At 46.6% G+C, this 25,339-nt stretch overlaps 1 protein-coding gene across 3 annotated transcripts in view; it reads left to right on the top strand.

Moving 5' to 3' along the window:
* The window catches only part of MTA1 (metastasis associated 1), a 1,118,686-nt gene that overhangs the window by 655,408 nt on the left and 437,939 nt on the right, over window positions 1-25,339 (top strand). For all 3 annotated transcript variants that reach the window (XM_069638739.1, XM_069638738.1, XM_069638741.1), the window contains one exon: window positions 9,738-9,889. In XM_069638739.1, the coding sequence (XP_069494840.1) occupies window positions 9,738-9,889 (152 nt within the window). The remainder of the gene's footprint in view (window positions 1-9,737; window positions 9,890-25,339) is intronic.

Here is a 25,339-nt window from a genome sequence, read left to right as displayed (position 1 = left end):
GCAGTAACTTTGAACCAGTAATGGCTCTTGCTATGTTGGTGCAGTTGCCCTTGGAGAGGAATGGTCTGACTGCATTCAGGAGCTTAGCATGGTAAGTTGCCGAGGAGGCAATCACATTAAATTGCCTAGTCATGGATAAATTAGAGTCCAGGTAGACTCCCAGTGTTGTCACTGATTCTGATACTGGGATTCTAATGGAATCGATGGTGAAGTGGCTAAATTGACTGTCAAGATTCTTGAGTGTGTCTGTGGAACCTACAAGGAGGAGTTCAGTCTTGTCCGTGTTCAGGCATAGTCCGTTGGCTACCATCCAAGTCTGGATGGTAGTGTAGATGCTGTTGAGGGTTCTGGAGTCGGTGTCATAGTCGCCTGTAAGTGAAGTAAAATCTGAGTGTCGTCTGCGTAGTTGGTGTAGGAGATACCTAGGGCATCAAGGATGAGAAAAAGGGGTTGTGTGACTATTTTGTAGAGAGTGGGCAAGAGGCAGGAGCCTTGTGGCACCCTGCAAAGCATGATAGTTTCCGATGCGGATGCAGAGTCAGAGAAGACTTGCATGGTTCTTCCTTGTAAGAACGAGGTGATCCATGCAGTAGCATTTGGAGAAAATGTGGCTTTAGAGGTGGTGGCAGAGTATGTTGTGGTCGACGAGATCGAAGGCCGCGGAGAGGTGGAGTAGAAGGAGTAGGGCAGGTTTACCTAGGTCTCTGGCGTCATCCATCTGATTTTTTAGGTCAAGTTAAACAGCACCAGATTCGGTGTAACCTATTTCCGAAGGATATTCAAACATCATCTAAATCTAAGCCTTGTGGTGTTATTCTAGCATTCAATAGGGAGCATCCCTTCAATTGTGTTAGCTAGAAAATTATAATGCAGATTTATCTTGTTGAAAGGTAGGTTCGGATGTATGCCATTATCAATAGCTACAATGTATGCATCCAACTTACACAAAAAAGCCTTTCTCTTAGATATTGTTTATCAAATTCTCTCTTTTGCCTAGAGGGAGATCATATTAATATAGCCTTACAGACTGGGCAAGGGGTCATTATTGCGGCATAGTGACCCACCACCAAGTTATGGCCTTTTTTGTTGGAATTCCCTTAATGGATAAAATAGCCCACTACCAAACTGGAGGGAACAGTTCCCTTATCTGATCATGCTCTTATTACACTTACGTTACAACCTGTTAGAAGGGTTTGATCTGAGCACTTGTTGAAAGAAATTGAGGAATATTTGGCAATTAATGATCTGAAGAAAAACCACCTAGCTAATAAATTATGATGCTTTCATGTGTTACAAAAGGAAAACCATTTCACGCCTTGTGGGACAACAATGGTTGAAGAATTAAGAGTGATATCAGGAACCTGGCCTATTCCACAAATTCCATTTTGAGGCAATGGAAGGCAACACACGGACAACTAGATATCTTTACTTACAAAGAAAGCGAAAAGGGTGCTCTAGTACCTCCACCACAAATATTTCTTCAAAGCAAACGAAGCTGATGAAGTATTCAATTTTAACCTCAAAGGAGCTAGAGCGCCTCAGCATACTAAAGGGGGCCAAGGTTTCAGAAATAAATTATTTAACCAAAAAAGAACCAATATTCTATGTCTCTACATACTCTGCTAAGCCGTTGATCAGAGATTACCAATTAGCATATTTACTAGGTGCTCAGTTTCCTATGAGATCACCTGAGCGACCTATTGGTGAGCTCTGGGACACTAGGGAAGTTTGGAATTAATTTACTGAAATCCTTTCGGGCCCCAGTTACCGATGGGGTCTCTAATGCCTTCAGTAAAGCCTTTCACCCACAATTGATGACTGGCTTATCTCGCCACCTAAGTCGAACGCTTTTGCTTCTCTATTCAGCTGAATATACAAGCCCCACCTTAAGGTTAGTGGTTGTACAAAAACACCTTAACACATTTTACAGACATGTTTGTGGTGATCTCGACATTTGTTTTATAATTTGTCATACCAATAGTCTTTCGCTCCCAATTCCAACCACAATACTAATGAGCATTTCTAACTGCACACAAATGTTATGAATTTTAAGTGCACACTGATTTAAACACAAAAATATATTGACAGGGGCAGTAATAGCTGTGCCAAAATTGAGGAATGTTTTATGCAAGTAGACTTTTCTAGATATGAAGTCTTTACCTTTTAATTGGAATAGGGATGAGACAAATTATCCTAGTTATGGCAACCATTGATTGTAATTTGCAGAAAAGTGCCCAAGGAGAGCCAGTTGAAGTTCAAAAGGTAAATGAATGCAGGACAGAAGCTGATGAGGTGACGGGTAGCCCTTTTGCTAGTCATGATTCTGGATGTAATATAAACCACCTGTGTGTAGGGAGCGGTTACAAGTTGAATTTCCGTACACAGGGATGGTTTAAATTACATCAGATACACAGAAATGGATAAACGAGCGCCATGAGCTACCAAAATAGAGGAACTTAAAATAAAATGAATACCGACAGTTATGAATACCGACAGTTAGGAAAGATTTTCATTATACAACATTCCGTCCATAGTTTCCTATTGAACCCCATTCTTGTTGCTCTGTTTTTATCCTTTCCTGAATTTTTCAAGGGAAGTAAAGCCTTCAGGTTCACTTCCCTTGCCTTTTGCTCATTGTTATGGGAAAACTGATCAGTTCTTCAGACTATCAGTACTGGGAAACGTTTCCCTTTTGAATTCTTGTATTTTTACATTGCGCACATCACCTTACGGTGCAGTGCAATGGGGATACTTTTGGTTCACCCTAGCTTTTTACACATGGGATTTTTAAGTTTATATGTGCCTAAAGACAAGCTAGTGGTAGCAGTTAAATTTTTACAGTTTTTGCATTCTTTTTGGTGTGCACATTGGCGTTTACTGCGCGTGTGTGTGTGTTGGCAGATGCACATTGTTTTGCAAAGACATTATGTAGAGAATAATGTGCTGATAAGAGTAACATTACATTTTTCAGAGGTTTGATTATTATACAGCTAGACCGGCAATTGAATCTGATTGCAGTTAAAGCATAGTGTGAGCTGCAGGTAAAAAGGTACAGGTTATCTGTTTTAAAAAAATTATACAACTGTATATGGTATACGTGGATAGTGCCCTAAAATGGCAGTGCCATCATATATTCGCTTGATCTTTGGTCATATTGTAGTTTGGCCTTCTTTCTGCCTTATCACGCCAGGAAAGTCCTTATAAGGTCATGACCTTACCCTCTTAAAATTATGCTTTCGTGGGCTTGTGAGCTTTTGTGTGTGTGGCATAGGAAGGGGGCTTGGACTGTCTAGTCCAGTGGTATTCAAACTGTGGGTCGCGACCCCCTAGGGGTCCGCGGGTGCATCCCAGGGGGGCCCTGAGAGCTCAGCATGAAAAAAGATATTTTTTTATTTTTTTATTTTTTTATTTTATTTTATAGATTGGAAGAAATGGGCAGGGGTGGCCCACATGGGCGGGCTGAAGCATGAAACTGTCTCAGGCAACAATGAAAAAGTGGCCCACAGTTGTAAATGGATATTCATTCCTTTAGTCACAGACTGGGCCTCATTACTACTATGGCGGACCAGTAACAACGGTGCTGGTAAGCTACCGGCACCGTTGCTACCGTTCCACCATAGTAAGAGTTGTGCTCGTGGGTGCTTGACAGCCCCCGCCAGGTTTGACCTCAGCTTGTCGGATGCACCGGCACCGTTATTAACGGTGCCGGTGCATCCGAGCTCCCCATTCCCATTTGAGCCATATGGGGCTCAAATGGGAATGGGGATCTACCGGCACCTTCGAAAGGGCAATTATCATGTCCGCCTAACTCGGCATGACCTAGTAATTGCCCATTCGCGGGTGCCAGACCCGGATGCAACTCCAGTGGCAGCCGTGCCGGTTTTACCGGCACAGCTACCGCCAGAGTAGTTATGAAGCCCACTGTTTCAATAGTACCCAAAGGGGTGCTTTGTGTTAAAATGTAAGTAAATTGTGATATATTCAGCAACAATGGTCAACATTACTAACTGCATAGTTAAGTAACTCATCAAAATGGTCCACATTGGCCAAAATGGTGGCCCATTTTGATTGGCCCAAACTAGCATTTTACATTTTTGGTACAGGCATTGCCCTATAGGCCTGTCCGAGCCTGGCGGCTCATCCATAATGGCAAGAGGCGCCCACCCAGTGGCCCCTCACCCATTATGGAGGAGCTAAGGAGCCAGCCCAGTGAAACAGTGAGCACTCCCTCAGCTGCTTTATCCAGCTAATGGAGTGCTCCTGGGCTGGCTGAACTGTCAAAGGGAAACACTGTTTCCCTTTGACAGTTCAGTTTAGTTCCCCAGCCGCACATGCTCACTGAGCCATGCAAGTGCTGGGGCGTTTTGCTTCGCCAGCATTGCATAGCTCATTGGAAATGCTGGCTGGGGCACTGCATGTCTGTATGTCCGAGGGGGAGCTCCTGCGCCTCCTCGCACATACGGACAGAGCAGCTGGAGCAGGCCGTTTCAGCACCCACACACAGGCCAATGCAGAAGGTACGTTTATGTTCATTGTTTTTATTTAAACATGTGTATGGATGCGTTATGAGTGAGTGTATGGTGATGGATGCTCATGTGAATGATAGAGTGATTGCTGTATGAATGTGCAGCACCTTGCATATACACATAATCATGTTCATTGTGTTAGGACCAGTGGGGCCCAGGGGACAGGGATGGTATCTTTTTACCGGACATCTATCATTCAAAACCCTCTGCCTTGTCCACAAGGCTTTCTGGGGCCTGGGTCCAAAATACCTTCAGCTATTCCTCCGCAAATACCTCCCCTCTCGAGCTCTTCACTCCTCTACCTCCAACTCCCTCAGGGTCAGTCGTTTATCAAAGAAACGAGCTGGGGGTAGATCTCCGTCTTCGGCTGGGGCCTCCCTCTGGAACAGCGCCCTGCCACTCTAAAACTTGAGGAGAACCATCTTTCTTCCTGCACTTATCAGACCTACCCTGTCTGCAGCCTTAAACGTAGCACTTGCAAATTGCTGGCTGCACTACCACTGTTTGTTGCCTTTATTATTTATTTATTGTTATTTATCTGTTTCTCCTCTGCTTCGCACTTTCCACTTCTCCCCCCTTCCATGCACTTTTCCCCTCACACTTGCGCGTTCTCAATGTCACTGGGCCTAGTAAGATCGCTGTTTTATTCTCCTCTGTTCCCCTCCCTTGCCTTGTCACGCTCTGAAACACTTGTGTACGAGCGCGATAGAAATAAAATATCAATGCCTGCCCCCTGGACTCCCAGCAACAATTGCAAACTGTTTGGCTATTTACCCATTTTTTGTTAAAAGTATGCTCTACAATGCAACATTTTAACCTATTATTTAAAAAAAAATTCACAGGGGGAAACCCCCCCCGAACCTCCCCTTAATGCCCCTCCACTTAAAAAAGATTCACCAGCCGCCACTGGCCCTCAGACTGTGTTGGGAACGGGATGGGGGAACCGAGGGACTATGGTGGGAGCACAATGGGCGGGAACCATGGGATAGTGATGGGAGCAGAGTGGGGAGAGCCCTGGGTGTGTGATGGGGTGGGGAGAGACCAGCGACTGGGTAGGAGTGGGATGAGGAAGCCCAGCGACTTTGATGGGAGCAGGTGACGGCGCGCAATATATACTGTCCATTTGGCATTTCTGGGGGGTTACGACCTGCCCAAATTTTGCTCAGGGGGGCCCTGGCCAAAAAAGTTTGAAGACCACTGGTCTAGTCCCAGTTAACATCACTGGTGCCAGAAAGTCTGCTACTGGAGCGGATGTGAAACTACTAGTTGTCCCTGATTGCACAACTACTGGCTGGTTGAATGGTGCAGATCCTTACCATTGGTGGGCTTGGACTTGATTCCAGGTAGAATTTTGATTAAGAGGAGGACCTCTGCAGCTTTTCAAATCTATGTTGGAGCGAGGAATCCCTCGAAGAAGAGCAGAGCGTTGATGACCCGACTACTCCTGAAGGGGCCGAGCATCCCCTCCAGAGTCCGGCCCGGTGCAGCCCTGCACCTCTGTCTGACCTCCGAAGACCCTGTGCAGTGCTTCAGCCCTTGGAATAGTGGGACCAACTAGTATCTACGCCTTGTCCAGTATTCAGCCCTTCAGAGCCTTCGCAAGTTTCCCTGGATTGCCCAGCTCTCTCGCGGGCTGCCTCGCCAGAACCATTGCCTTTCCGCTTTCAAACTTGGAACTTTGTGGGTCACCAGCTTGGGCCACAAGTCACCTTCTCCCAAAAATGTCTGCTTCCTAACTTGTCCTTGAGCAGCTTTTTTGATCAGGAAGTACGACTGTGTTCGCCTGCAAACAGTGATCGTCACTTGATCTTGCCTTCCTTCATCCTGTGAAGTGTTCTGAAGAGGTCTGCACAGTTACAATCAGCATTTCTTCGTCAACAGGGACTTACTTTTGCAATTGCACCGGACCGACAGAATCCTTGAACCTGCAACCCTCTCACTGGAACAAAGGATGGAAGACTGAACTCCCAGGGAACCCCCCTGCCAGTCATCCCATCGTGATCCCTGGAAAGTTCAGAGTCTGGGGGTAAGTAAGCATAACTGTGCCTCTCTCCCAACCCCCTTTCCTCCATAGGGTAGCATTGTGATCAATTTCCTTTGTCTCCTAGCTCCCTCTCAGTCACCTTTGGTCGTCAAACCTGGGTTCGGTATCCTGCCCCTGGGTAAACCCTGGGTCTGGGAGACACTGGAGAACTTGCCTGACTCCTGGTAAATTGTTATTGAACTTCATTAAATTGTTTGAAACTAATCACCACCAGAAGCCCATTGCATCATTCTTAACAGAACTCATACCTGTAAGAAACCTGCATTAGAACCTGCGATTTATGGGCACCAGGCCCCATACTTCTTACTGCTGGACTTCTAAAGAAAGGGATATTATACATGTGACTGGTTCCCATCATTTTACTGCTTCTGCATTACTTATCTGCAATTATTGGTTAAGTTATTTGATGTATATTAAGTGAAACCTAATGGTGATTGTATATATTTGTATTATAGAGTATTATGTGATATTACTACCTGCTTGTTTCATTTTTCAGTGTGTTCTAAAGGCCTAAATAAATAGTGTTTTTGTATAACTGGCTAAATGAATTATTGTGCATTATACTGTGTGAACTCATTTATGGCCCATGACCCCACTCACACTCTAAGACTAAGCGTTGACTGCGCTCCATTGCTAACGTGATTGGGTTTTGTCTGAACTCTCCGAGCTCCCTGTGCACCATGTTGGGGGAGTTTTCCTAAAGTCCTACTGGCATTAAGACTTTAGTAAGCTATCCCAGTGGTTTGTAGATCCCCAACTCTTAGTATCAGTCTGTACTATCTCAGGACCTTGGTAGTGTGGCAGAGCAGTCAGGCTCATCTTAAGAGGAAGATGTGAGCTGTAGGTAAGTACTCTGAATCTTAGCTAGACAGGCACATCAAAGAAGCATTTAAACATATATTTATATAAAAGAGATATATTTATTATATTTACACCAGAATCACTTTAAATACTTCAGACGTTTACAGCAGAACACTTAGGAATACTAGAAAATACACTTCAAAGGGTTACATTTGTAGCAGAACCAACAAAGGACACAAATTGCCTGGTCAATCTTCTTCACTTCCTGTAGTCCCACATTCTGGTGAGGGGGTCTGGGTGGGTTGGATCTGATCTGTGGAGTGTCCTTACAGGCTCACCAAAGATTTGGACGGATCCGGTCTTTCCACAACGATGCACTTGAAATCGGCAGCAGGTCTCCTGCTATTATGGGTTTCACAGCTTTGGAAGCTCCTAGGACTTCAGGAGATGGCTCGTTTCAAAGTTCGTCTTGGGACTGGTTGTTCCACCAGCCAAAGAGAAGGAGTCATCCTCTTCGGAGCTCCTCTGTGACCTAGAAAACGGGGTCAGGACAGCAGTGGTCGCTTCACGGTTTTGCAAAGGGTCTGCAGGCATCTCTGGTCATCTTCTTATTTGGTTACTTCTGTTTCCTGTGGTCGACTTGCTTTACACTCCAGAAGCCCCACCTTTTTTACAGTTCCAGCACACACTCCTCTGCGTTCCCTCTCAGCATTTTACAGAAAGGGGCGTTTGGCTGTCCAATCAGGACAGCCAGACCCCCTGTGGGAGCTGGACCTATTCAGGCACTCTGACAAAGGACAGGGGGGTGGAAGACTCCTCCCCCACTTCCTGCCTGCCCAGACACTCTGGAGCCTAGGTGGGGATACCTATGGGTTCCCACCAAAGGCAAAACACACACACAGACCTCCCCTCCCAGAATGGTAGAAGAAGGGCTAACAAGAACAACCACGCTAGTAATGGCGAAAAAAGAAGGGAGGCCGCAAGTTGGTACTTTGGTGCCCTTATTGTGCACTAACGGGACTATGGACATAGCCTGCGATATATATGTGTATATATAGTTGGTAGAACACGTCCGCTGCCACCAGCCATAACTAAGTGTCTATGTGACTAAAAAGTCACAGGAGCAGAGAGAAGGGGGCTACTAAGTATCCCTTTGGCACTCAATTGAAGGTGGTGTGTGCCAATCTCTCAGACTATAGAGTTTTGGGAGAGACACGAAGTAAAGTTTCTTTCTATCCTTGGTAACTGTTGTTACTTAAGGATATAGACAAATTATCTTAAAGGAGGACCCTAGGGGCCCCCAGCAACACTGCCTGTAAGGAGCTGTGTGCTGCAATAGTAAAACAGATGCCTTTAAGAGCTATGGAGCAGACAGGCTCCATAGTACAGGTAGATTTACAAAGAATAGAGTTCCAAAAGACAGTGCCCACAAGAATGAATGAGTGGAAAAAGTCTCCACTCATTCAGGATTGAAAGAAAAAGGTCCAGGAGTCTAGCAAAATGAACTGGGGGGGGGGGGTCTCACTAGGAGAGGGGATGAAGCACAATAACGATACTAATAGAGAACTACTACCTGATAGAGAAGAACTAGTGTCAATCAGTTGACAAATCGATTGAGCTATGCTCTCAGACCTAAAATCTGTGCTGTGATTCTATTCGGTTTGTGATACAAGAGCTATACAAATATCGCAATTCATCATACATCTCCCTAACACACCATAACTGGGTGGCCTCCTAAAATCTGTCCTACAACAGTGAAGGTGCATGTGTCAAGTGCAATGGTATTTGGGAAGGGACCCAATAATCTATATAAATATTGCAACAAGAGAACCTGACAGTTCCAGGCTAAAAAATACACACACTTTTGTTCTTGTTATTGATTTCAAGTATCAGCCATAGGAAAATATCTAACATCAAAATCAAAGATTATGAGAAGATTGTTTTATGGCTGTATAAAAATCCTAAAATGTAACCATGGGTATATATTCTTACTTTAGCTATGTACCTTAATGATTTCCCTTAAGAAGTGCTGAGCGTGAAATACGTGTTGGCAGATGCACATTGTTTTGCAAAGACATCATGTAGAGAATAATGTTTTGATGAGAGTAACATTACATTTTTCAGAGGTTTGATTATTATTCAGCTAGACCGGCAATTGAATCGGGTTGCAGTTAAAGCATAGTGTGAGTCGCAGGTAAAAAGGTACATGTTATCTGTTTTTTTTTTAAATTATACAACTTTAAAAGATATCAAACCAAAATGTCTTTTGTTTATAAGTTAGAAAATGAAGTTTTTCAGCATGTGCCTTTGCTCTTCTAAATGATGCTCTTTTAAGATTCTTTTTTTTGTAACTTTGGTATCCATAGCCGCACAGTCTTACCAGTGGTATTCTTGGGGTCCTCCTAACATGCAGTGCCGCCTCTGTGCATCCTGCTGGGCATACTGGAAGAAATATGGTGGTCTAAAAATGCCAACGCGGCTAGATGGAGAAAGACCGGGGCCAAATCGCAATAACATGGTATGTTTATTAGTTACAAATGAAAGCTATTAAGTATGGTTTTATTAGGCGGTCCACATTGACCGAACGAAGGACACAAACATGTTTCTATGTCCATGCTTCACCTGCCGTTTAAATGCCAAGGTGAAATAGGTTTATAAAGATTCTATGCAGAGGAAATATAGTTGCATTCTGCAGGCTAGTCCTATACACACACACACACTACTAAAGAAAAACCCTTCACACTTTGGAAACACATGTTTTGAACTGTTTTGTTTGCAGATAGCCATATGGGCTGCTTACACATTCCTAAAGAGTTGATATATCATCAAAATATTAATATGCGTCTTGATCAAGCTGTCTGTTGATACATATTTGCTTAAAACTTAGTTTATGCTTATGTTGACTCCCCCTACACAGCTACCCCAAGGTTTTTCTGTTTGTTGGTCTGTTGCTGGTGGGCCAAAAATATGTTTTCAGCAGAACAATAAGAAAACTGTACTTTCGTGAGCGGTCCTGGTATCAAAGTCGCTGGTTTTAAAGCATTGAGTGCTTACCAATTATCAGCAACCTCAAATGCAATCAACTTCTTTTCCCGAAACAGTAAACACCCTGAAGAAATGACTTGCACCTGAAAGCATTGCTCCATTTGGGATTTTTGTTGAGCCATCATACCCTCCCAGTTCTTTTATCGTTCTAATAAAGTGCCACAACATGATTGCATAATTAGACATTGTGTGTTTGCCCCCACATAGAGATTTTGATTAAAATGTGCCAGTTAGTCTGTTTCTCTCAATAGAGTTTTATTATGGCAAGGAGCCAACACTGGAGCCTTGGTGGATAGCATCTGTTACTCAACCAAAGTTATTTTGAAGTCCTCTGATTAAAACGTAGGAAGACAATCTTGAGTGCATGTACAGGGTTTGCGCCCCAAGTTCATCCAAACTCTCACAATAGTAAACAATTCTGGGCAGTCTGAATGTAATCCGCCGAGGTTAGAGGGGTACTAAGGTACAGCTAGTCACACATAAGCACACAACAAAGGGGAAATCACAACAGTTTATTTACGGAAAAATACACTGTTAATTATACAGTCATGAACTGAGAAATTTCTACACGAAGTTTAAGGAATTTCAAATAGAGAAATAGTACATAAAAACATTAAGGTGTTTAAAAGAGACACAGACACCAGAAACACAAAAATGTGCAATTGATTACAATCACAAGCTATATTTGTAAGACCTTTAAAATTGTCAAAAACATTTAACAAAATAAATAACGTATTTTAAAAACAAGCAGTCTAGAGGAAGGCAGCTGCCCATGGAAGTTGTCCGGTTCTTGGGTACCCTCATACCACGTCCTGTTCCAAGTAATGAGGGCACACATTTTGAGCTGAAACATCACCCAATTTTCTATGAAGGACCTGAGAGAAATATAGTTATACCAGCGATTACTTTATTAGCTGGATCACTTTGAAGCCCTTTCGCTATAGCAGAGCCTGCATGCCACACAGCCTCTTCAATATGACTGGAACAATCGGCTGTGGACTTTGATAAGAGTATGGCACCATGGAAAGTTAATGGCTGTGTTCCCCTTGGATGTGGCATAAGGTGAAAGCTAAGCATGGACTAGTGGTGCTGCTGTGGGACACATAGTGGACAGCTTTGACCCTAGCTCAAGTGTCCTCAAGTGCTGCTTAAGAGGGTACATTGTTGGCTGGGAGTGCGCCCGGTATCTGGTGTAGCCCTGCTGTTCTGGGGTTAGTGCAGGACTCCAGTGGAAGGAGCAATGGGGTGTGCTCACTTCCTGCTTTACAGGTGGATGCCTGGGATTATTTTACTTTGTGTGCCTTGTGGCGAGGCGTACCCTCCCACCGTCCCTCAGTACCTTATGGTCTACAGAGGCCTAGCCCTGTGCCTACACCTCACTGCACCGAATCTTACATGGCTCAAAGAATACCCCAACTCCCAGGCGTGGTTCTAGGGGTTTTATTTGATTCAGCAGAGCGCTAGGGCCGTCCCTCCCTCTCCTCTAAAATGAACATTTCCACCCCAACCCAGGCATCCCTAATCCAGGGTTCGTATACACATAATAGTGAGCCTTACTGTCTAAACTCTAGGCTTACGTACTGCAGTAACCTAAAGGAAATAGCCTTCTCTTTTAAGACTCTGTGACAAATCCAGGAAAGGTGTTCCTTCTCCCAAGGGGGAGCCACCTCCTTTGGGAATAGGGAGGTGAACCTGTTATGCAAAATCCTCCCTAGCAGCCAGGTAAAGCAAGATCCCACTGGGGGTGACCCCCCTACACTCCCTCCTCTGGGACAAAGCTAAGGTTCCACCCCACCTCCCTCTCCCTACACAACTCACGTGTTTGTTGGGTATATGGGCAGTGATCCTGTCCTTAATAGGCAGGGCCCCTTTAAGGTGGATGACTTGGTGACTGGCCTCTGCTCGCTCACAGCTCCAGAAAATGTGGATGACCAATGGAATCTTCTCCTCAGTTCCTGGGGGGCAATTAAACATCAGCTTCACTCCATTGGCCTTTTGCTCATTTGCTATGTAGAAACGGACTACTGGGAAACTGTTTCCCTTTTTCTTGTTACATGTTATCTATTTTGGGTAACTTTTTCATGTTGCACAATGCATCTTCCAATGCAGTGCAATGGGGATACATTTGTATCACCCTAGACCAACACTCAAAGGATTTTGGTTACTTTAAAATGTGCCTAAAGACAAGCTGGTGGCAGTAGTTAAATTTTTACAGTATTTTTAGTTGGGTCTTTCGTGTTTACCGCACTTGGCTACTAACTGTACCAAGTGTCCAAACATGGACAAAGTATTTCGCTTGTTCTTTGGCCATTTTGATATTTAGCTTTCTTCCTGCTTTGCCAGGTCAGGAATTTCCTTTCATGGTCGTGCATTTGCTCAGGAAAGCAGTGCTTTTCGTGGACTAGGGCAGGCCATGTGTGTTGGAAGCCAAGTGGTCTGGGACTGTCACGTCTCAATCCACATACTGGTTTCAGTGTGTCTAGAGTGTATATCTACTGTACTTTCTTTTGTGTCGAAAGAGCATTGTTCCTCCTGTATACGTGTTTACCCACAGTGATCCCTGATTTAACCATTGTTGGGGTGTGTGTGGGGCAGATCTTTCTGTTGGTTGGGCTGAGATTCTGTGCTCACCTAAATTTAGGATAAGAAGATTGCTGCAGCCATTTAGACAGATCCAAAGATAAGCCAAGTATCCTGTGTAGTGTAAGGGAGGCATGGTATTACAAGTATGACACTGACATAAAAGGTACAATTTGTAAAACCTTTATTCAATTTTCGGGGTTTGGAAAAACTCCTGCTTTGCCCTATAGCTCTGATGGGAGTAGTCTCTACCATCAAATAATAAAGAAAACACAGTCCTAGTCAGTCTCTCTCAAATCAAAGATGGCCTATAATAACAAAACCTAATGTCTGCCCTATCAATAATACAAAAATTGTGTAAAGGGGAATATGTATGCAAAGGAAAATCAGTGTTGGAATATAAAGAATCAATGTGTCGGAGTCAGCTCTCCTCGCCACGTTGGAAACATGGTGAAAGGAGGCCCCCATAGACAGGATGAGACACTCTGGCTCAGGTTTTCAAAATAAAGGCAGTTCAAAACGTGGATCGAGGCCTGCTGGCCTGCCACGTTAAAGTCACTTATTCCAGCTTTCAAAAGTTCTTTCACAGTACAACAAAAGTTAACATAGGCCTCCCTCGGTCGGGCTCAGTCCGTTCAACCATAAAGTACCTGATTCAACGTAGATCTCCCTTAGTGGGGCTCGGACCGCGCAATCACAGCACTTGCTGGGCTTCCTTTCCCCAAGCTTAATTCACATTCTCCAGCGTTGGATCTTTAATGGATTAACCTGCTGTGAATATTTCCCATCCTCAGGCTGGGAAACCTTGGTAACTTTAACCTAGGGTTTTCCTATGGAAAACTTTGATACCTTAGTGTCCTGTCAACATCCTTTTTGGGTGCTTTAGGCTCCCAAATAGGACATTCAGTATAAAAAAGCCTGGCCCCCGCGGCTTCCCTTAAAATTTCAACCATCTCAAAACAGTTGGGATCACCTCATGTCTACTCTTCGTGTTCTACACATGCTTTTTCGTACTATCGGCCAGTATGTCATCTGTGGGCCAGAAAAAATCGCTGTTTAGGCTTTGTGCTACCTGCGGCCTAAGAAAGGTCTTCAAGGGGGACGGCCATGCAGATTGCCTGTATTGTCTTTGCTCCAGTCATTCGGCAGATTCCTGTGAGATCTGTTGTGGATTTTCTCAGAAAACGCTGAAAGGCCGCAACCGCCGGCTGGTTGCTTGGATCAACGAGGGCACTTACTCGGGTTCGGTGGTTTCGTCCCGGGGCAGCAAGTCCTCGGCGCCGGCAGTGAAGATGTCTACGCAGCGGAGGGCGATGTCTGTGAACCCCCCACCAAGAAGCAACACACAGAGTTGCCGGCATCGGAGGTGTGGAAAGGTGGTTCCTCTGATTCAAAGTCACATCGGTCCAAAGGTGCGAGTACCTCTTCGCTCTCCAGGTCGGCGAGACCAAACAAGTACAGGGGGAGTCGAGTGATAGGCCAGAGAAGTCGGTGCAGAAGTCTGCATCGGTGGAGAAGGGGAAGGCGAAGGTGAGATTGTCCTCGTCGAAGCATTCGTCGTCTAAGGAGCGGCATAGGTCCTCTTCCAGCCGAGACTCATCCAAGCACCGTTCCGGCAATTCAACCACACAGCCGGCATCGCCGGAGAAGGCCAGGCTGATGGAGGCCTTAATGTCATCGACGAGTTCGTCGACGGAGGTTCCGTCGTTGACGATTGTGGTACATTCCTCACGCCCTTCATCAACGGGGGTGTCATTGGCTCTGTCTACGGCCGTGCCTGTCAGTGGTCCGCAATTGCTGTTGATGAAGCGCTGGAGTCAGATGGTGGTTTGTTGCAGACGGGAGATCCGTGGCAGTCTGGGGCCGGCTTTGGGCCGTTGCTCCCGGTGGACATTCTCCAACAGGATCCGGCTTCATATTCAGTCTCCTCGGGTATGGAGGAGGAGCATGAACCAGGTTTCCATCCGTCGGCGCTGGATCTGTGGGAGGCAGGTCCGTCTACATCAAGTGGGGCTGGGGAGCCCCTGTACCCGTTGGTGAACCCTCACTCTCTGCTGTCTATGCAGGTGTTAAGTACACTCCAGTCGCTGTTTGGACAATTGGATGCACGCCTTCCAGCGGCTCTGAGTCAGGTGCCTCCAGTGGTGCGTAGTGTGCCTGTTGATGTCCCTCACCCGAGTGTCCCCAGGAATTTGCCTCCGGTGCGGCCGAAGTTGCTGTCACCAGTGGGGTTGGGCCTTCCAATAAGTCATCCAGAGGAAGGAAAGCTGGTCGATTCAGATCAGGAGAGCAGGCCCCGTAACACGTTGACGGTGTCCTCGTCGCCCAGAAGAGATGATACGTGGGATACAGACCCGGAGGTGGAACCGCCTAGCAGCCCAGCTCAGCCGTCTCCGCCAGGTGATATTGGGGCGTTTCACACTAACATGGACGAAGGCGTGCCAAGAATTTGGCCTGGCTCCTGAGGAGGAGTGAAAAGACTGTTTTCTTTTTCGATCATATGGGGAAGCGACAGAAGGCAGTCTTCTCGGTCCCCATTTTGGACCATGTGTGGCAGGAGGGACGTCTGGAGAAGAGGTTTAAGGTATCTGAATCGACCCCCCCCACCCCAAGTGCCTCATGTCTCAGCCCACGCCAGAGTCTGTGGTTTCGGCGGCAGCTAGTCGGAAAGGCGAGGAGCCAACACAAGTGTGTTACGTCACCGGACAGTGAGGCCAGAAAACAAGATGCTTTTGTGAAGAAAGTCCTCACGGTGGGTGCTACGACAGTGAAGGCGGCAAATTCCTTGGCAATTATGGCCAGGTATGACGGGGAGATGTGGCACCAGTTGGCCCAGCTCTTGGACCATCTCCCGGAATGACGACGCAAGGAAGTTATGCTGCTGATTCGAGAGGGGGAGGAGGCCTCTAACCACAGCATCAACATTGCAGTGGACTTGGTGGGGTCGGGCTTCAAACAAATAAATAAGTGTTGTTCTCCGGAGGCAGGCGTGGTTGTGCTGCACTGACTTTCGTCTGGAAATCCAGCATAAAGTCGTCAATATGCCCTGTGAGGGGGAGCAGCTCTTTGGAGAGAAGATCGATGAGGCGCTCCAGGGCATGAAGGAAGACACTGAGACGGTGAAATCCCTAGGGGCTCTGCAAACGGGCTGTTATTAAACCCCTTTCGGGCATTTCAAAGGGCCTCTGGTAATGCCAGATTTGCTGCCTCCCGCAACCGAGGTTAGTCACCCCGGCGACTCTTCCCAAAGGTTTCAGGCGCTCGTTCCAAGCGGTGCAGAAAAAGACTACCATGTGCAGCATAAGAAGGGTATTGCCTCCTCAGCTGCTAGGGGATAGCAATCTAAGTCTCACCAATGACTGCTATGTGGGCAGTCAACTTGGGGGCAGAGTGTCGCGGCACATTGACGAGTGGACTCTTATTGCTACGGACCGCTGGGTAATGGATACGGTACGTCTTGGCCACTCGTTGGAGTTTCGGTGTCCTCAACTCCCAATTCCACCTGTGCATGTAGTGCAGCCGCACCTGCCTGTCTTGCGGCAGGAGGTCGAACTCATGTTGGCGAAAGGGGCGATAGAACCAGTCCCGGTGTGGGAACGGGGCCAGGTGGTGTATTCTCGGTACTTTGTCATACAAAAACCCAATCGAAAGTGGAGGCCTATTCTAGATCTGCAACGTCTGAAGTTCAAGATGCTGACACTGCAGGATGTGATCCCGGTGGTGCAGCCGGGGGAGTACCTGGCGTCGTTTGATCCGGAGGACGCTTATTTCCACATCCCAATGAGGCCAAACCATTGCAAGTCCCTGCGCTTTCTGGTTGTGGATGACCATTACCAGTTCCGTGTCCTCCCGTTTGTGCTGAAGTCTGCGCCCAGAACATTCACAAAATGCCTGGATTCAGTGGCTGCCTTCCTCCGCAGGGAGGGCATCATGTGTACCCATATATGGATGACTGATTGGTACGGGGGCTGTCGCCGGAAAGGGCGTTTGGAGTCTCTCCGGGCGTCCATGCACCTGCTACAACGGCTGGGCTTTGCAGTAAACTTTGCAAAATCCTTTCAGATGCCATCCAGGGAGTTGGTTTTTCTCGGTGCCCAGTTTCTCACACAGGACAATCTGGTGAAGTTGTCGGAAGAGAGAGTGGTTAAGTTGCAGCCCAGAGCGGCCGAATGGGGCAAAGGAACAATGATCTCGGTCCGAAGTTACATGTAACTGCTGGGGTCCATGGCGTCTTGCGTCCCGCTTATCCCGTACTTTCGCTTGTTCATGCGACCGGTACAGGAATTTCTCGCAGACAGGTGGTCGCAAAGTCGGGGGTTATGGTAGGACAAGGTGTTCATCTCCAAGGGACTGGTGTAAGCCCTGTGATGGTGGGCATGCACAGACAATCTGGTACAGGGCATGCCCCTGCTGGAGCCGGATTTTCAGTTCACGACGCCTCCCAGGTGGGTTGTGGGGCGCACCTCAACCAGTTGTACGTCCAGGGCCATTGGTCTCGGGAGAAAGCAGTATTGCACATCAATGTACTGGAGTTGCGAGCGGTGCACTGGGGGCACTGAAATCCTTTCTCCCTCCCATCCAAGGCACAGTGGTTCGAGTGTTGATGGACAATACCACCACAATGTTCTATTTGAGGAAGCAGGGGGCACGCATTCTCAGCCCCTGTCCAGAGAGGCTCAGGAGGTGTGGCATTGGACCATTGCTCAGGGAATTCACATTACGGCTTACCATCTGCCGGTGGTCCAGAATATGCATACAGACGCTCTCGGCAAAGACAGGGGGCAGTTGCACAAGTGGACGCTGAAGAAGGAGCAGGTTAAGAAGAACTTCAGGAAATGGGGTTTTCCCCCTCTCAACTTGTTTGCCACGCCAAAGAACAAGCAGTGCCCATTGTTTGCCAGCAGAGTGGCTCATCCAGGGTCAGAAGGAGACACATTCTCGTTCCCATGGACGGGCCTCTTCGGTATGCTTTCCCTCTATTTCTGCTGCTTTGACGGCCGATCCAGTGGGTGCGCAGATACCCATGCAGAATAATCTTAGTCGCCCCATTCTGGCCCAGACAGACATGGAACAACAGGGGGTTGGACTAGTAGACAAAAAAGAGAGGATGGCGGAATACTCAGTTTTTTAACTTGGTTTATATTTCCAAGATTTTTATTTAATTCAAAAACAAATCTAAAATAATTATTAAACACAATTTCAATAAAACATTGTGGCTTATTCATTTGCAATCATTCACATTCACACACTCTTCAACAAACTATCACAATTATTTTCTCATAAAATGGTCTATACATTAGAAAACAGTCATATCTTTTGCATCTTTGAACATTCGTAATTCATAAAGGGAACTCCCCATCAATTTGGGGTTACAAAAAGTCTGTGTTGTGTAGTTCCGACAGATTCTCACGTCGACACGTGTTTCAGTTGCTCTCCACGAGCATCATCAATAGTGCTCTCTATGTATGGCAACCTTCTTCAGGACAAACAACCAATTTTCTCGTGCATATATTGGCTTGAGCCACACCATCTCCTGTCCAACGGGCAAAGGAGGTGGAGGATGTGGTATTTTCAATTCCAAAACATCTAAAAACAAAATCCTGAGGATACTTATCCTCTTACTCAGAGCAGGAGTAACCACGTCTCACGCTGTCAGTCTGACTTGTTCAGCGTGCAGATTTAATCAGCCAGGGTGCTGTTAGTGGTAAACGTCCTCTTGTTCGCTCTTCTTTAATACAAGCTGAAATAGACTCTCTTTTTCTCGTAACTCTGTAGCCTTCCGTCTGTAGTCTCCTACCATCTGCTGTACACGGCAACTGCAGTACACTGTTGTTTCTTGATTCAATGACCTGTAGGACTAGGGACGTTAATACAGGGACCCCTCTTTTTTTGCACCAGACAGAGGTGGTTCTCAGATCTCCTTCCTCTAGCGGTGGAAGAACCGCTTCGTCTGGGGGTGGAACAGGGTCTGCTATCGCAGGACGAAGCGAGAGTCTGGCATCACGATCGGGCATCTCTGAGCCTGGCTGCCTGGCTTCTTACCACTCAGAGTTTGGTGATTTAGGTATTTCACAGGAGTGCAGTTGGATCCTGGAGGCGGCAAGGGCACCTTCCATTAATGTCTCTTACAGTAGAAAATGGGTGAGTTTCTGTGCCTGGTGTGAACAGCAGCCAGGAGTGCGGCCATTTGAAGTTACACCGGCCCAGGTTCTCCATACCTGCTGCATCTGGTGCAGGGCAGCCTGGCGCTGTCTTCAGTCGGGGTGAATTTGGCGACCATTTCCAGGTTCACCAGACGGCGCGATGCTGCTCCTGTTTTCTGACAGATTGGTTAAGCATTTTCTGAAAGGACTTTTTCGGACATTTCCCCCAGAGAAAAGGTTTGCTCCGGTATGGAGTCTCAATGTGGTTCTCGCTGCTCTCATGAAACTGACATTTCAGTCCATGTTGACTGCGTCCTTCAAGTTCCTCTCGTGGAAAGTCACGTTTCTAGTGGTAATCACATCCGCCAGGAGAATTTCGGAACTTCAGGCGCTGGTCATTAACCCACCGTACCTGCGATTCATGAGGGACAAGGTTCTCTTGTCTACTAATCCGCGCTTCATACCAAAAGTGCATTCGGAGTATCACAAACACGCTACAATTGCCTTGCCTTCGTCTTTGCTAAGAAAACCACGCCAGTGGAAAGAGCCAGTGGAAAGAGCCCTGCATTCTCTGGATGTTAAGAGGGTGCTGAAGTTTTATCTGACCCGTACTCAGGACTTCAGGCAGTCGAAACAGCTGTTTGTGGTGTTTGGTCCATCCAGCAAGGGACGATCCATTTCCAAGCAAGGACTTTCCCGTTGGGTCTCGTCCACAATTTCATTTTGTCACGAAAAGGCTGGCAAGCCCTTGAGCGGCAATCCTAAAGCCCATTCTCCAAGGTCCACGGCATTGTCAGCGGCGCTCTGGGCTGGAATCCCGCTCATTGACATTTGTCAGGCAGCTTTTTGGGCGGTGCTGCATACCTTCACCAGACACTATTGTCTGGGTCAGCAACATGTGAAAGATGTACAGGTGGGATGGGTGGTCCTTCAACGCCTGTTTCATTAAGGTAAGCCCCGCAGCTTCTGGTGTTTGTGTTTGTCTATCACTTGCTGATTCTGTTATCATGCATGCTGTTGGATGTTATTCGTCATGTTCGTGGTTATGGGCTGGTGGCATGGGGTTGGTTTGCCCATCATGCACTTCCAAGGGTTGTCTGTACTGCTGTGTAATCTATTCACAGCATGTGAATCCATGAAAGATCCAATGCTGGAGAAAGGAGTCGTTTCTTACCTCTAACTCCATTTCAAAGGGATTGTGTCATCCGACGTATTCCTTATCTTTGATGTTACCTATTCCAGCTTGCTAGCCTCAGAAATGTTTTCAGTAGAGGGCGCTGCGCGTCGCCGTCCCTCGAGTCTGTGTCCCTCGACAGCCTCCGTATTCGATGGGATGTTCCTCCGACGTATTCCTTATCGCCCCTCCCATCCATCCCCGCAGTAAAACCTCCCTTGTAGTTGCAGCTTACGCTCCTTCAAGGTTAATAACCAATTCATGCAAAGCAAATTTAAGCTTCAAAACGGAACTGAGCAATGGACGCTGCGCAAGTCTATTTATGCGCACGATGACATTGGCGCCGATACGGAGGCTGTCGAGGGACACCGACTCGAGAGACGTCGACGCCCATCGCCCTCTACTGAAAAAAATTTCCGAGGCAGAAAGCTGGAATGGGTAACATCAAAGATCAGGAATACGTTGGAGGAACATCCCATTGAAAGAACGTTACCAGGTAAGAAAGTAACTTGTTCTTCTCCAGCGTTGGTATCTTTCATGGATTCACATGCGCCTGCCTGCCTCCACCTGCAGGCAAACCGTGATTTGGGTTTCCTCTACTTTGGAGGTTAAACTCTGAAGGGAAGCCACGGGGCGAGGCTATTTATACTGAAAGTCCTATTGGGTAGCCTAAAGCGTCCAAAAAGGAAGTTGATAGGACATAAAGATGTCTAAGTTTTCCATAGGAAAACGCTAGGTTAAAGTTACCAAGGTTTCCCAGCCTGACGACAGGAAATATTCACAGCATGTGAATCCATGAAAGATACCAACGCTGGAGAAATGGAGTTACAGGTAAGAAACTACTCCCTTCTTTAGGGGTTCCCTTCCCCTAACTTATCACACTTCCGGTCTCCCTCAGTCAGGCTCAGACCTTCCTCATGTCGAAGACTTTCGAATGTGTGAGGCGTTTACTATAGACCTCCGCAGGACCACTTCGACTTTCCCTTCAGCTCACTCTCTTGTGTTATTTGCCCAAGTGTCTCTTTGTCTGGGTAATTCGGTATCATAAGCGCAAAGGTTGAACATTCACCTTTTCATTTCCCCTTTTGCCACGTTAATCTTGAACATTACGCATTTTAGAGTTCATTCACTTTGTCGCTTTGTAACAAAACATTTCACCTTTCACTGAGCTTTTCGAGTGGACTACATCCTTTCGCCAGACCACTCTGCTACTCTGTATCACTGGCTTCACAATTATCAGTAATTTAAAGTTCACCACAGGTCTACCTTCCTTCGCGTCTCATCCACATGCGTGCAGCCTTCAATTGTGAGATATACTGTTGCAACGTCAATCTTTCCTTTACACACACCAGCCTTTCGTGTCGCTCGCCAACTCACTGGCTATGTACGTTCTTTTCTTGTCTTTGCGGTTTTAATTCACGAGTCAGGTTTAACAGCATAGGCTTGGCCTTGCCTCCCCAACTGTCGTTCTCCAGGAGGGTTGCTGGCGCACTTGAAACACAAAACAAGTCTTCATGTCTGGGATTTGGCCTTGCCCGCATATCTTTCATGGCTCTTCAGAGGCAACGACCTCCTGCACGGGTCTCCTGGGTTTCTCTACCCTTTGCTCTCATCCCTCTGTTGGTCGCTCTGTTCCATTAGGTTCACCTTCACTCCGGAAGTTCTGCTCCTTCTCGCGTTCCACCTTGCCCAGAGTGTGTTTCTATGTTCCACCTTTTATCGGTGTGTGGAGAGCTAATGGTTATCAGATGCATGTAATTAAAGTCCGGTACCTGACTTTGCCTGACCAGATTAGCGGGACATGTCTAATGAGATATGTAAGGATAAGCCTCTTTACTCTGTCACCCTCTTCCTCGTTGTTGTGTAGAAAAGGGCGGGGAGGGGTTGTGACGTTAGAGGATCCTATAAAATAGGATGTGTCCTGGGTACGGGAAAGGGGGGAATAGCGCATTTCACCCCCACTCCCTGGAGACCCCTCGCCCAGGTGATCCTCCTGCACTGGTCCACCCCAGGGTCTGGATCCAAAGGTGATGGCCGTCCCCTGGCAATCAACTCTTACTGCTGAGCCCTGTCTGGCTACTGATATCAAAAGACCCTTTCTGGTGCTTTGACTCTTTGAACTGGTGGGACCAACCAGGCTCAACGTCTTCTCGTGGTCCTGCAGATTGGAGTCTTCGGCAGCGTCCCTGGACCACCTAGTGGACTGATCAACTCCATTTTGGGCTACCGCGCGAGAAGCCTGGAACTTCGGTGGTCTCCAGCTAGTCCCATAAATTGGCTTCCTAGTATCAACGTCCCAGCATCAAGGAGTCTGGAATCGAAAGGCTTTTTTTGACCGCGACTACTGAGATGCCTGCTGTCGCCGCCCACAGTGACAATCGCTGGAACCATCCATCTCCCATCTGGTAGAGTGTTCAGAAGAGTCCTGCATTGGTGCCTGCTGCATTCATCTACTGGGAAGGGTTACAGTCTGCTTCTGGACCCGAATGGAACTTTGCTTGCACCCACAGCTACTGGGCATCTGCTACTGGATCCAACGGCGGGAAAACCTACCTCTAGCGATCCTCCTTCAACCTGCCAAGTCTAAGGCAAAATTGGAGTATGAGTGGTGAGTAGTAACAATACTTACCAGTGCCCTTATCTCCACCCTTTATAAGTTTGTGAAGAACTTTTGTTTGTTTTATAACTCTTGGCTTTGGCGACACTAGTTCTAAAAGCCCTCCAAAAGATAGAAACACATTTTACTCAACAGTAAACTCATTTGACATTCTTCTGCACCAATCTTCAGATCCACAGGACCCTATCCCTAACTTTCCCCCAACTCCTAAAATTATTTGAGAACTTTGGGAACATTTGGGCACCATGCCCCGACTAATTTAGGGTTGGACTTTTCAAGTTAGGGTTCCTTTTCCTGTGGACTGTTGGTGCAATTGTTAATTCATTCCCTTTCAGGTATTTGGTGGTTGGGGGGGGGGGGAGGTGGTGAACTGTGTACTTTGCATTGACTAACAGTGACTGTGTATATGTTTTATATTAGTATTATTGTGTGATAACTGCTAGTGGGTTTCTTGTCCAATAATATAATGTGTGTATGCTTACTGTCCAAGTGTAATCCTTGACTGCTTCACATTGTTAACTCATTGTGGACCCCTGACCCCTCTCACCTCTCCTGAGACTAATCCTAGACCACTCTCCAGGTTACCTTGATTGGTTTGGCACAACTGAGTTTCTCCTGTTCACTATAACTAGGTTGGCCTCCTAAACTCTGTCCACCAGAGTCGAATTTAGATATTCATCTTAAGTGTGTGGTGCCAGAGGGCGGGGCTAACGTTTGAAATGTACAGGGATGGGCAGTGAAAAAGGCTTCTTCTCATTACCTGCCAGGGATTTCAAAACAGTATAGAGGAAAGGGGACTCTGGTAAGGAGTAGAGTAGTCACTACTGTTAGTGACATGTCCTTTTCTTAATCGGACATCTTCATTTTGTTACCCCTGTTCTCTGTCTGCAGCCCAGCGATAGTGCTGGATTTATTTTCCCATACTATGACACCAGACAGGAGAGAAATGTTTGAGGATAAATTGTTATCCCATCCACTCAAGGATGTGCAGGGGATGTGTTCCCTCTCTTCGCCTGATGGTTCCTATGTCCCTGCCCCCAGCCCTCCAATCACAGCTATTAAGACGGGTTTCAGAATCAACCATGGGGGTAGATTCTGAGAAGCCACACTTGCAGTCAACGGGGAAAAGGCAGTAAAGTCTAGGCAAACTCCATCAAGGTAGGTGACTGAGCACTGAGACCTAGAATCGGGAGGATGTGTGGGTGGTGAATGGTTCAATGAGAAATGCACATAGCACTCCTGTAATTCAAGTTGGATAGTAAAGACTACAAATACAATATTTATTAGGCTTGGTCACCATTTGCCACATGGGGTGCTATTGCTAAAGCATACCAACACTTTACTCTTTAGTTAATATAGTTGGCATAAGAAACACAAGTAAACTGTATGCAGTAAAGTAAGTATAGAAAAACAATGAGGTGCTATTGAACCAGTTAGGAACAGGTGAGCATTGTGAGAATTCGGAGGGCATTCTCCCATTTTAACCCTCCTTGGGCCCCTTGTAAGATGACCGAGAAAAGGGGAAAGCCACCAGATCTTGGCCCGGGGGTAAATTCATGAGGGAGAATTGTTAGGCAGAATCATATGCAGTACCCTTTGGGAACACTACACACAATTAAGACTACAAGTGTCAGTACAATTTCACCTTTGGTACAAGCCTGTACTACACAGAAATGTGGTAGCAGTGGCTGAGCAGCCAGACTTACCTCAAGAGTAAAGTGAGCAGTACAATAGGTTACACAAAGGACTAGCAATTACAGTGATTCAAGCAAACACTTACTCAAGGTTTCTTGGTAAAAGAATATACATTTCTGATGTTTGTTAATCTGCTTAGAATCACATGCTGTGCATAGTCCGACATCCAGTGGTCACTGCGGATTATTGCATTTTGTTTTTCGTAATCGAAAAAAGGGGACGTCGACATAGGCGTGTCTGTAATACTATCCCTATAGTGACGTGCAGTGTACCCAAAATCCCTCACGCGTAGAGGTCCCTCAGATTGTTTTTTCCCGTCCAGAATACTGGTCGCCTTAATGCGGAGCTCGTTAGAGACAAATTGCCAATACCATGTATTCGACCCTTGGTCGTTTTTTGAAAGTTATCGTTAAATCCTAACCCTCTTTCGACAGCTAAACGGTTTCACCGCCGATCAAGATCTTCGACGGTGGTGATTTTGATGGAGGTGATCCTTCGGCACTGCCGAAAACGTGGCCCGGCCTCGCCGGCCTATACAGTAGGGAGAGTGGGGGTCGTGGGACACTTCTGTTTCTTTCTAAGAATGCCTTTCTCTTTCACCCCCCTTTCCTTTGGGGTTGTTATCACATAACTGTATCCTCAGCTATGGAGCGGCCTCCTTTTAGATTTTGCCCGCGCTGTAACGGCAAATTCACGTGGAAGGATAAGCATAAG

This window comes from Ambystoma mexicanum, chromosome 14 (genome assembly GCF_040938575.1).
Source record: "Ambystoma mexicanum isolate Mex_15411 chromosome 14, UKY_AmexF1_1, whole genome shotgun sequence".
NCBI lineage: Eukaryota > Metazoa > Chordata > Amphibia > Caudata > Ambystomatidae > Ambystoma > Ambystoma mexicanum.
Note: the sequence above shows the minus strand (reverse complement) of the source record. Positions and strands in the feature narration are given on the sequence as shown.